We start from the raw sequence: 12,431 nt of genomic DNA, 5'->3' as shown, positions 1-12,431 counted from the left end.
ATGTTTGTACAAGCAATAATTAATAAAGCACCTTGCTACATGTATAAAACATGTCTGCATCATTGTTACCTTCTATTTCCATACAATGTTACATTAGGCTGTTACACATCCATTGTCAGAGCAGTACTTGCATAAATAGCTAAACCACCTTCATACAAGCAAGGACAGAAAACAGAGCAAAGTTGAATATACTTATTTATTCAGTAAGTTATGGGTCAAAGTATTTGGTGAGCACATTTCTAACTCTTCTGGCTTCAGTCTCGTTGCCATCTGTTCTGAAATTGTTAGGATGTGTGGGGGGGGGTTGAAATTCTCTGTCATACTGCAGAGCTGCAGTAACATTCTGCTCAGGGACAGTCTCCTGCAGCCGTCAGCCATTGTTGTTGTGGTGTTGGAGGTTGTGTTCAAGAAAACAATGAAATGCCGCGCTGCCGCTACCATCCAGCACGTCATGACACCGTTTTTACAAAGCCCTGGTTACCCCACACACATTACACCGCTCAACCGGCATTTTCAGATTTACACACTCTGGAGAGCGTTTTAGAAAATCTCTGTTTTCGGGGGAGGAATACGCCGTTTCAGTGTGGACAGAGGGTTAAAACGAAGAGAAAAAGCTTCGGTTACGGATTTATCCGGTCTAGTGTGGACGTAGCATGATTCTGTTGCAATGAAACTATTCAATAGACGAATGTTCCTGCTATTAGCACATTATTTAAGGTGTATCCCTGCCATTTAATGCACAGTTCAGGACAGATCAGTCTTACCACTTAATCTTCTGGTTACCTGTATATTCCTGGAGCCTTCCTTCAACACTGCAACACAGTGTACTTTGGATGTCTGGAATTTGAACTCAGAAGCTTTTTCAACAGTCACTAGTATTGAATTGGGATGTGCTACCGTAGTAAATATGTAATTCTGCAAAGGTATCTGAATATATTCAAAGTGTTAAAGTAGGTGATTCTAGCTACTGAAACTAATTAACTGTTTACTGCTGTCTTTGTGTGGAGCTTCGTGTCAGGTGAGCAAGTTTCTCTTCGATTCTCCCGGACTCCCTCTCTCCTGAAAGTTCGCTTTGTGAAGCAGGACTTCTATATTTCCCAATTACAACTTTCATGTGGCTCAGTTTTAATCAGTCGCAATGAAGCGAATTCAATCTTCTCTCACACAAGAGCACGGTACCGTTGCTAATGAAATCAGTCCACACAATATAACCTTTTCTTAAAGATGTGTTAGTACAGAGGGATAGGGGAGCATTGATTTTGTCCACAGAGAAATGCTTACCTCATACTTTCTATAATTAACAAGCAGCGCCAGGAGCACGACACCATCGTAACCGTGCTGCACTCTGCTGGAGGCCACCGACAGAATCTGAAGCAGTGAGAGATGAAACAAATGTTGGTGACAGAAACAAGCTACAGTGAAATGAAATTCCTGACATCCCAGGGCACATCCATGAATTGGTACAAGAAACATGCTTATGCATTGTTTTAACACATTAACCCAGAACTGTTCCCATCGTGCAGTTCCAGGGCTAGGAGAATCACAGGGAGCTGGTCACTGCAGCAACCGGCCTTATTTCTTCATGTATAAAGGTGCATTCTAAGAAGACACCAATTTAAATTGGTGATATAACATCAAAGACAAGATACTATAGACTGAAAATATGGGGGGAAAATCCTGGCATCTCCTCAGTTTGTGGAGTGTGTATACCACAGTAAGGAATAGAAGAGCATAAATAGCGTAAGATTTGGTGGGGAGTGAGGGAAGGCAAGGAACAGCTGAGCAGGGTATACAACATGGAAGACGGCTGGAGAGATTAAATAGTAATGGGGGAGACATGGAAGAGGATAGAAATAAGACAAGAGAAGGCACCAAAGATCCAGCTAGAGCAGAGGTTCCCAACCTAGTTAATGGAAAGGCTCCTTGGCACAAATAAGGTTGGGAGCCCCGGTCTATGAAACAACCAGCTGGAGGAGTTTGTTGTACCTATTAAGGGAAAGAACTGTCGACATTTCAGGCCAGAACCTATCAACCTCCTTTTGAAATGTACCCAATACAGGGCAACAAACATCATCTGTAGCAATAAATTACACAGATTCTGGCTAAGGATATTCCTCTTCATCTCTGTCCAAGGGAGACGTACTTCTATTCTGAGGCTGTACCATCTGCTTCTAGACTCTCAAGTTCAAGTTGCTTTTTATTGTCGTTTCGACCATAACTGCTGGTATGGTACACAGTAAAAACCAGACAACGTTTTTCAGGACCTTGGTGCTACATGAAACAATACAAAAATTACACTGAACTTTGTAAACCAACACAAAAACTACACTAGACTACAGACCTACCCAGGACTGCATAAAGTACACAGAACATTGCAGGCATTACAATAAATAATAAACAGGACAATAGGCACAGCAGAGGTCAGTAGATTGGTAGTCCGATGGCTTGGGGGAAAATTTGTTACATAAATCATCAGCTGAATGGCGGCGTCTGGGATTCTGTCTGTTTCTGTACTCCCACCGAGTATTTTGTTGCCACAGATGTAGTCCAATTAATGTCCATTTGAGAGCAGAATGGACAGGAGGACTGGCCGGCAAGGGCTTGCTGTTTTCCTGGCACGGACTCCTGTCCACTCGCCTCGCTTCCTCACACGCCGCTCTGGCCACCGGCATGAGGCGACTCCGAGGACTGCGGGCCCGATTCCCTCAGCAAGCGGACACTGGAGAGCAGAATGGACGGGAGGACTGGCTGGCTAAGGCTATAGGAAACATCCTCTCCACGTTCACTCCATCTAGGACTATTAATATCGAGTAGGCATGGGGAAAGTATTACAATAGTATTACAGGCAGGTTGAAGGGACGAGATAAAATGGTCCCTTTAGTTCAGCATGGACTAGATGGGCCGGAAGACCAGCGTCTGTGCTGTAGTGCTCTACGACCATGAGATGGCAAGAGGAAGTGGCTGAGGAAAGTTCAAAATTTAAAACACATTTGGGTAGTTACATATCAGAAAGTCACGGAGGGATGTGGACAAACATGGTCATAATGGGGCTTGCTCAAGAATGCACCTTGGTCAGCATATGCTAGATGGACTGAAGGGCCTGTTTTCTTGCGTTTATTCTACAATCTCTGACTGTTCGCTCTCTGTGGTTTCTATATTCCTTCATCACCACCCTCCCCAACAGATGCTACTCGAGCTGCTTTCATCCAGCTTCCATTAACTGTAATCTCTTGCACTGTTCACTCCAGAGAAGGCAGTCAGTGGGGACCAGAATTATTTAGCAGAATTACCAGGAGGAAAATACTGCAAATGCTGGAAAAGGAAAGAAAAGATTTTCAGAGAGGGGAAATTAATTTTATTTTTAGCAAAAATTATTTTTCTTGCACTATTTATTTTGTAATTTACAGTAATCTTATGTCTTTGCACAGTACTGCTGCCTCAAAATGACACAGTTCATGTCAAATAAGTCAGTAAACCTAATTCTGATTTGTTTGTGAGCCTTTAAGCTCACAAGTTCTTCTCTCAGGCAATGCATGCCAAATAACTTTGGTCTCAAACCCAGAATAAGGAACAACTACAGGCTGTTAAAAGAGAAGCCAGTTACCGGTCTCTAATGTTCAATCCCGATGAAGAACCTTGGCCCGAAACTTCAGCCGTTTACTCCTCGCCATAGATACTGCTGAGTTCCTCCAGCATTTATTCATGCACAAAGGATATTCTGGATTTCCAGTAACTGCAGAGTCTCTTGTTTTTATAATGTCGTAGACCCTGAACTCTACATCAAAGCTGGTTCTGAACCCAAAGTGTTAGCTTTTCTCCGCATCCACTCCAGCTAGGACCTTCAATATCCAGTAGGTATGGGGTAAGTGTTACAATAGTATTACAAGCAGGTTAAAGGGACAAGACAAAAGAATAGTTTTTGCATGGGTGAGATGGGCCCGTCCCTGTGCTGTGATGCTCTATGACCTGCCCAACCTGCTGATAGATTCCAGCAGGTCCTGGTTTTATTTCAGATTTGTATTTTAATTCTCAATGCTTCTACCTGACCTCTTCAGAAGAGGGTTCTCAGGCGGGTGCCAGGATTGTGCTGCCAGGGATGATGTGAAGGTAAATTTATGATAAAAGGTGTTCACGAGGCAGTTAGATAGGCACATGAGTATACAGAGAATGTAAGGATATGGACGTTATGTAGGTAGAAAGAATTTGTTTAGTTAGGCTTCTAATTACTAGTTTAACACAAAATTATGGGTCGACGTATCTGTTCTGGTGCCGCACTGTTCTTATGTAGATCCAGCCCCGATTAAGATGGCTAACAGCTCTTGCCACCTGAGCAGAATTAAAGCATTCCCACTGCTGTCTCCAACTCCACTGCGTTCCCATTGAGCAGATCCCGACTTGCAATGGTGGGACACATTCTACAGAGAATGGCGCCATCTGCTGGGAGGACAGATTCTGTAGATCCTTCTACTCAGTGCTTTATATAGCATGTGGGACACCAGAGCACTCCAGTTTGGGCCAAAACAGCTGGACAAATACAGATTTTACAGCATGGAACAAATTTCTCTGCCTAGCTAATCAATGATTGCCTTTGTGCTCCATGTCACCCTCTATGACTCCATCATTCTATCATTCAATGAATGAACCACAATACCAATTTACGGTAAATCCAGATGCAAGGAAGACGGCAGATGCTGGAAACCTGAAGCAACACAAAAAATGCTGATGGAAGTTTGGCCAAACTCTCCTTATAGTGAACGCACTATAATCCATGCAAACAGGCAAACCTCTTTGCACCTTGTCGTGAGCCTCCACATCCATCCTGTACTGCAGTGGCCAGAACTATACACAATGCGGTGATATTCTCCATCACGTCACTGCTGAAAACCCATGGCCAGAAGCTATGGTCTCCTGCCAACATGGAGTTGACTTGCATTAAAAGAGCAGCGATGCAGGGCCGGCTTGGAAAAGCAAGCCCTCAGCAGGACTCCCGAGGCCTCGGACGATAAAGGCCCTCCTCCCTAAGCTGTGCTCTTCTTCGTCAAGGATGAAGGACACATATCACGACCTGGTGAAGATCTACCAAGCCATGAAGGAGGACGTGTTCTATCATGGACCACGGCGAGTGGCAGAGTCCCTCAGCCTCCAGGTGAGACATATCAAAGCCACATGGGTACTGGTCGCGAGTCTGAGAGCCCGGAGCCACAGACTGGAGGATCAGAGGCAGCCAGAAGCCTGTCCTGGGGTTGGAGATCTGTGTCAGTGTGTGAGTGGGTGGGTGGGGAGAAGACACTTGCCTTGCTCTGATGAATATAGAGGGCATACTATGCTGGCACCAGAATATGTGGCAACACCCAGCACGTTCTTGGGTGTGCTGATTATTAATGTGAACAGTGCATTTCACTGTATTTATCACATCTATTGAAACATAGTATGCAAATCTGGTCTTTGACTCAGCAATGTGATGTTGAAAATCCTGTCAGCACCAAGTGAAGAGATATTGGTATACACAACATGGGAAATTCTTAAGGAGGTGATGAAAGTGATTGATGAGGGTAGGGCAGTCAGTGGAAGTGCTCTGAGGCTATTCAAACCTTCAGGTCTACCTCCTTTCATTGTCATAGGTTCAATTTAATGTCAAAGAATGTATACAGTATACAATCTGAAATCCTTACTCTTTGCAGCTCACTTCAATTTACCAGTCTTAACTTTGCATTCTGACACCCAAACCCCAGAAAACTTAGCACATATTTTTATTGATGCGCCAGACTCGACATCAACCATTTAAAGGTCTTGCTATGTTCATCATCCTCCACAGAGGTTTTCAAAGCAGCTTCTTAGGAGCGATAAACAACACAAGGAGATAACAAAAAGGATGGGTGAGTTTACAAAGCACCTTAAATGGAGTGAGATGGGGAGGAAGGGTTATCAGGTACGGGAATCGTGGCTGCAAGGGGAGGTACGTTGGCAAAATTAAAGTTAGGTTTGAGGACTGGAGGTGATCGAGTTCCAAGAATTATAGTGATTATTGCAAATGAGGCTAAAAGATTCAAATCTACGCAATTACAGATGGGCAAACTCTGAGGTGATGGCTGAGCAGAACTGAGTACATGTTAGAGTTTGGCCGACAGCATACCAGATGGGAAGGTGTAGCAGAGAAAAAAAGGACATTGGATGGTCATGTCCAACAGTGACAATGGACCAGCTGAGAGCTTCACCGGTAGTAGAAGAGCTGACACAGCCGTGGAGTTAGCCACTGTCAGCGAGGAGGAAGTACGTGTCTTATCTCTGCGCAGATGGAGGCCACAGCTTACCCTGGGCTACGTTTAACAACGAGATTGCAGGGACTCAGTCTTGGTTTCAAACTGTTGCCAGAAAGAGCAATGTGATCAGTGGCCATGGACAAGAGAATCTCCAGTATTTAGTTGAAATACAATTTTCTCCCCCCCACATCCAACACTGGATGTCAGACAAGAAGTCTGAAAAGTTCAAGGCAGCATTGATTCTTGACCTCACAATCTACAGCCACGTGGCCTTATATCTCATCGCCCTGCCTGCACTGTGCTTTTGCTGTAACTGACACTACATTCTGCATTCTGTTCTTTCCCCTTGAGCTATCTCAATGCACCGATGTGATGAAATTATCTGTATGGCCCGCATTTATAACACATTTTTTCACTGCACCTCAGTAGGTGTAACGAATAGAAAGCAATTTACTGGTGGAATGGGCTAGACAGGCAACAGGACCGAGTCAGTGTACTACAGGAAACTGATGTCACCTGTCCTGGCGATGTCAATGAGTGGAAGGCTGCATGTGATCAATCCCAAACTATTCCCCGGCAATGATTAAGTACAGTACCGTTAGGATTAGCTAACACTTTAACAGGGTAACAGCGATCAACGCCTGCCTTGCCATCTGTAAGCAGTTTGTATGTCAAACCCTCCCCCCTCCCCCCCCCCCCCCACCCCAACCACATGGGTTTCCGCAGGGTGCTCCTGTTTCTTTCCAGATTCATACGGGTAGAGTGAGCAAGTTGTGGGCATGCTACGTTAGCACTGGATGTGTAGCAACACTTGGGGGCAGACTGCAGTACAACCCTCAGACTGTGTTGATCACTGACATAAAACCACACATTTCACTGTACGTTTCAATGTACGTGTGACAAATAGAGCTAATCTTTATGAATGTGGGCAAACGGCCTTATCCAGCCCAACAATGGAAAGTGGGGAGACAGATAGATAAGAATCGTATCAATGCTCCGGCCAGCTTGTGAAAGACAACAGACAGAAACTCCAAGCTCAGGCAATATCTGGAGGGACAGAAGATTCAGGACTCTCTCATGTCATTACCAGTACACAAGTGTAAGGAGAACAAAATAATTGTTACTCCAGATCTGATGTAACACAAAAAAACACACAGAAGATGAAGAAATCAATAACACCACAAAATACATAAGATAGCTTATGTACACCGACGGATTGCTTGCCCATAAAGACTGTACACAAGGTGTTTGACAGGAAATAATAAAGCAGGGGTGGGTTTGGTGGGTGGAGGTGTTGATCAGCCTCACTGCTTGGGGAAAGTAACTGTTTTTGAGTCTGGTGGTCCTGCCGTGGATGCTACGTAGCCCCCTCCCTCATGCGAGTGGGACAAACAGTCCATGAGCAGGGTTTGTGGGGCTCTTCATGATGTTTCTGGTCCTTTTCTAGCACCCTTCTGCGTACAAGTCCTTGATGCAAGAAGTCCTTGAGCAATTTTGACCACCTGTTGTAGAGCCTTCCTGCTCGCTGCAGTGCAGTTTCCATACCAAGCACTGCTGCAGCTCATGAGGCCACTTAAGTTCAAGTTTCAGGTTTTATTTTTATATTATTACTATCTTTTCAACAACAGCATCCCTGCAAATGGTGTGGCTCAGCTCCAGAGCCCCACAGAGGGGATCTTGTGGCACTGCAGGCCTGTGGTAGCTGACAACAGCCCCTTGCAGAGGAGTTGGAAATGAGCAACACACAAACAGTTTGACAGGCTGGCTGGTTACAACAGCAACAAGGTGGCCATCAGCAAACACTGAAGAGGTGGTGAGAAACATATGGCTCTCAGTCCTCGGTGACTGCAAAAATAATCCGCAGCATTGTAGACCTCGGTATTTCACTCTTTTCACATTATTGTTTATATACAGTATTTATTTCTTATTGTAACACAGTAACTTCATAAGTATTGCACTCTACTGCTGCTGCGAAACAACAAATTTCACGGCACATGTCAGGGATATTAAGCCCGATTCGGATTCCTCTGAACCACACGATCGAAGTTGGTTACAGCACATCAGACTTTCGACCTCAGAGTGTAGGAGTTCAAGAGGGATCTTGCAGAGGAGCACAAAATCATGAGGGATATAAGATAGGATGAATGCAGTCTTTTTCCAAGAGAAGAAATAAAAACAAGAGGGTAGAGGGTTAAGCTGAGAGATGAATGATTGAAAAGGGACCCAAGGGGAAACTTCTTCATGCAGATGGGGCTGGGTATATCGAATGAGCTGCCAGAAAAGGTGGTTAACACAGGCTCAATATCAGTATCTGAAGGAAAATCAGACAGGTAGATGGATGGCTATGGACCAAACCTGGGCCAATGGGACTAGTTTGGTGGACACCTCGGTCAGTTTGGAGCAGTTGGGCTGAAAGGCCAGCTTCAGTGCTGTTTAATGATGGTATTGACCATGGCCATTCAGCCCACATGACCCATGGCTACCCCACCACTGACCCTCAGAGCATGGAGAATAAAAGTTAAGGCCATCACTTCTGGTAGACGTCAAGGGGAGGTGACACAGTCAGAAGTCCAGCCTTTCAGGTGTAACAATAAACCTCTTTCAGGTCAGATCAAAGAATCTCTTGGCACTAATTCAAAGGGTAAAGGAGTTAATATTGATGCCAGGCCAATATTACCCTGACTGTAAGGAATTTATCTAGTCAACAAATTAACCTCCTTGTTATTCATAGTTCCAAAATACTTCACTGGTTACAAAGTATGCTACGAGATCCTAATACAAGAGTAAAATGGAGGGCTATAAGGGAGACAAGGGTTTGATTAATTCTAGAGTAGGTTATAAGGTCAAGACAACGTACTGTACTGTGGTGGCTTATGTTCTATCAACTTTTGGCTACTTTGTCACCATAACCTTCCTTGTATATTTCAACACAAGTCATAGAATTAGAACACTACAGCACAGAAACAGGCCCCTCAGCCCATCTAGTCTGTGCCAACCTATTATTCTGCTAGTCTCACCGCCCTCCAATCTTTGTACTTATCCAAACATCTCTAAAATGTTGAAATTGAACCCGCATCCATCACTTCCCCCTAGCAGCTCCCTCCACACCCTCTGAGTGAAGAAGTTTCCCCTTAAACATTTCACTTTTCACTCATAACCCATGAGTTTTACTTTGTTTTGCTGTTGATTATTTTTGGTTTTGTGCAGATCTCCCTAAAACCAACTGAAGTGATTCAAAAGACACTGAAATTTACAGCCACAGACTCTCAGCTGCTACTAAAAAGTCATGGATCAATCTGAAGTAATCACCAGCACAGAATGAGTCTCCATCAGCAATGCAGACACAAATTGCTCAAAAGATATTTCACCCATTTTAGTTAAACACAGAAGATTTTGTTGAGTCTTTATCTTCAGCCCACAACCTTGTGCCTCCTGGAGATGATCTTGTACTGACTGAGAGATAACTTTCGAAAGGTTTATAGAATCACCTGAGGCATTGATAAGGTCAACACTTAAAGTCTTTTTTCCCCAGAGTAAGGTCTAAAACTAAACACAAGAGGAGAAAGATTTAAAACGGACATGAGGGGGCAACAATTTCACCCAGGTGATGGACATATAGAATGAGGTGACAAACAAAGCGGTAGCAGGGGTTACAACTACAACATTTAAAAGACGTTTAGATGGATCAGATCCACAGGGGTGAGTGTCAAAGTAATGACCAGGTGACTCTGCCGAGGACCAGGTAAAATTCACACCTGAAGAGTTATCTATTATGGCATGTGTGATTCAGCAAATCTGGGGAAAAAAATGAAACATGGATTTCAGACTGGCTCCCCTCTCTACAATCCAAAAACTTTCTTCTCTCTGTCAATGTCTGTTCATGGAGCTGCCCCTGAAAGATGAGGTGACCGCTGGATTGTCCTGAAAGCAGGTCTGGTTCACCAGTTGAACAAGGAAGGAAATCTGCAGTCCTTACCCAGTCTGGAGCACAGTCCCACCAACATGATTGACTCTGAACCACCTTGTGAACTGGGCCTGTACCAGACTTAGTTCAGTGATAATTAAAGTGAGTGGTGAGCCCATTTTCTCTGAGGCACATGGACAAGCAAGATCTAAAATGGCACCAAACTGTTAGAAAGCAATCCTGGAACACAGAACATTACAGCACAGTACAGGCCCTTCAGCCCACAATGTTGTGCCAACCTTTCAACTAAGAACAGTCTAACCTTCCCTCCTACATAGCTTTCCATTTAAAAAAAAATCATCCATGTACCTATCTAAGGGTTTCTTAACTGTTCCGATTGTATCTGCCTCTACCACCATCTATCACAGGGCATTCCAAACACTCACCATTCTCCATGTAAAAAAAAATACCTCTAACATCATCTTCTTACATCCATGAGGCAAATCCAATCCTGCAATCACTTTAAAATGGTACCCCCTGATATTACCATACGTGCCCTGGGATAAGTCTTTGGCTAGCCACTGGGTCAGTGCCTCTTATCTTATACACCTCCATCTAGTCATGTTTCATCTTCCTTTGCTCCCAAGATTTCATCCCCAATTTACTCAACCTATCCCGATAAGACATGTACTCTAATCCAGGTACCGTCCTGGTAAATCTCCTCTGCACCCCCCCTAAAGCTTCCACATCTTTCCTTTAAAAAAGACATCACCAATAAAAAAAACACCAAACTTCAGCATCTCCACAACCTCAGGACGTCCTGGCCAGTGTGAAGAGGCAACACTGGAAAAGACTAGTGCACAGCAGATATCATGTATCAAGGTAATAATAACCAGGTAATTCATTGCTTGAGGGATTACCCGGGACACTGGAGAAAAGCCCACTGCACAGATTATTCCTTCCTCAGAGGGCAACCAGGGTATTGGTTTAACATCTTATCACAGCAGCAACCAACTGTGATAGAACAATCACAATGGAATTGTGGAGCAGATTCAATGGGCTGAATGGCCCAATTCTGCTCCAAAGTCTTGTAGTCTAATGGTATCTCAAAGAAAGCAACACAGACTATGCTACATGACATATCAGTCCAAGATTTTGTAAAGGAAGGCCAAGAGGTTGCTCACCTGGAGAATGGCTTCAAAAATACTGTTAATCATCACGTACTCCAAGATTGTGTTCTGACTAATGTTGTCTGTTACCTGTAATTAAAAGGAAAGCTGTTGAGGGAAGACCCCAGAAACCTTGCTTGTGTGATCTTACCCACGCGACAGTTCAATGCATTGCCAACAGGAGTCACTAGTGAGCAACTACAGTGACGATAACACTCCTGTGGCAGCGTACCAACACAGCGGGCAGACGGGGGGTGTGGGACACGCACAGAGCACCAAGCGACAAAACAGGGACACATCCACGTGCAGGCAGGTTTCCTTACCGTGACCAGACAGAGCAGCAGCTTAAGGCAGAGACTCTTCAAACTCTCCGAACCATCACCACACAGCAATGAGTCCAAACTCTCCACCAGATTCTAACAGTCAAATTATAGAACGTTACTACAGTGAACATCGCATCATGGAACACAGAAAAATACAGCAGTGTGGGCACTTTGGCCCTCAATAGAACCATAGAACTCTACAGCACAGTACAGGCCCTTCAGCCCTCCATGTTGTGCTGACCCATATAATCCTTAAAAAAAGTACTAAACCCACACTACCCCATAACCCTCCATTTTTCTTTCATCCATGTGCCTGTCCAAGAGGCTCTTAAATACCCTTATTGTTTTAGCCTCCACCACCATCCCTGGCAAGTCATTCCAGGCACTCACAACCCTCTGTGTAAAAAACTTACCCCTGATGTCTCCCCTAAACTTCCCTCCCTTAATTTTGTACATATGCCCTCTGGTGTTTGCTATTGGTGCCCTGGGAAACAGGTACTGACTATCCACCCTATCTATGCCTCTCATAATCTTGAAGACCTCTATCAAGTCCCCTCTCATTCTTCTACACTCCAAAGAGAAAAGTCTCAGCTCTGCTAACCTTGCTTCATATGACTTGTTCTCCAAACCAGGCAACATCCTGGTAAATCTCCTCTGCACCCTCTCCACAGCTTCCACATCCTTCCTATAATGAGGTGACCAGAACTGAACACAATACTCTAAGTGCAGTCTCACCAGAGATTTGTAGAGTTACAACATGACCTCTCTACTCTTG

The 12,431-nt window shown here is 44.3% G+C and overlaps 1 protein-coding gene across 1 annotated transcript in view; it reads right to left on the bottom strand.

The window, feature by feature from the left end:
• Positions 1-12,431, bottom strand: part of armh3 (armadillo like helical domain containing 3) — a 187,180-nt gene that overhangs the window by 150,721 nt on the left and 24,028 nt on the right. Inside the window, exons 6-8 of the mRNA XM_073026947.1 lie at positions 11,657-11,749; positions 11,349-11,423; positions 1,282-1,368 (exon numbers count right to left, since the gene is read on the bottom strand). Of these exons, the coding sequence (XP_072883048.1) occupies positions 1,282-1,368; positions 11,349-11,423; positions 11,657-11,749 (255 nt within the window). The remainder of the gene's footprint in view (positions 1-1,281; positions 1,369-11,348; positions 11,424-11,656; positions 11,750-12,431) is intronic.

Source organism: Hemitrygon akajei, chromosome 23 (genome assembly GCF_048418815.1).
Source record: "Hemitrygon akajei chromosome 23, sHemAka1.3, whole genome shotgun sequence".
NCBI lineage: Eukaryota > Metazoa > Chordata > Chondrichthyes > Myliobatiformes > Dasyatidae > Hemitrygon > Hemitrygon akajei.
This window is presented reverse-complemented; position numbering and strand designations above follow the sequence as displayed.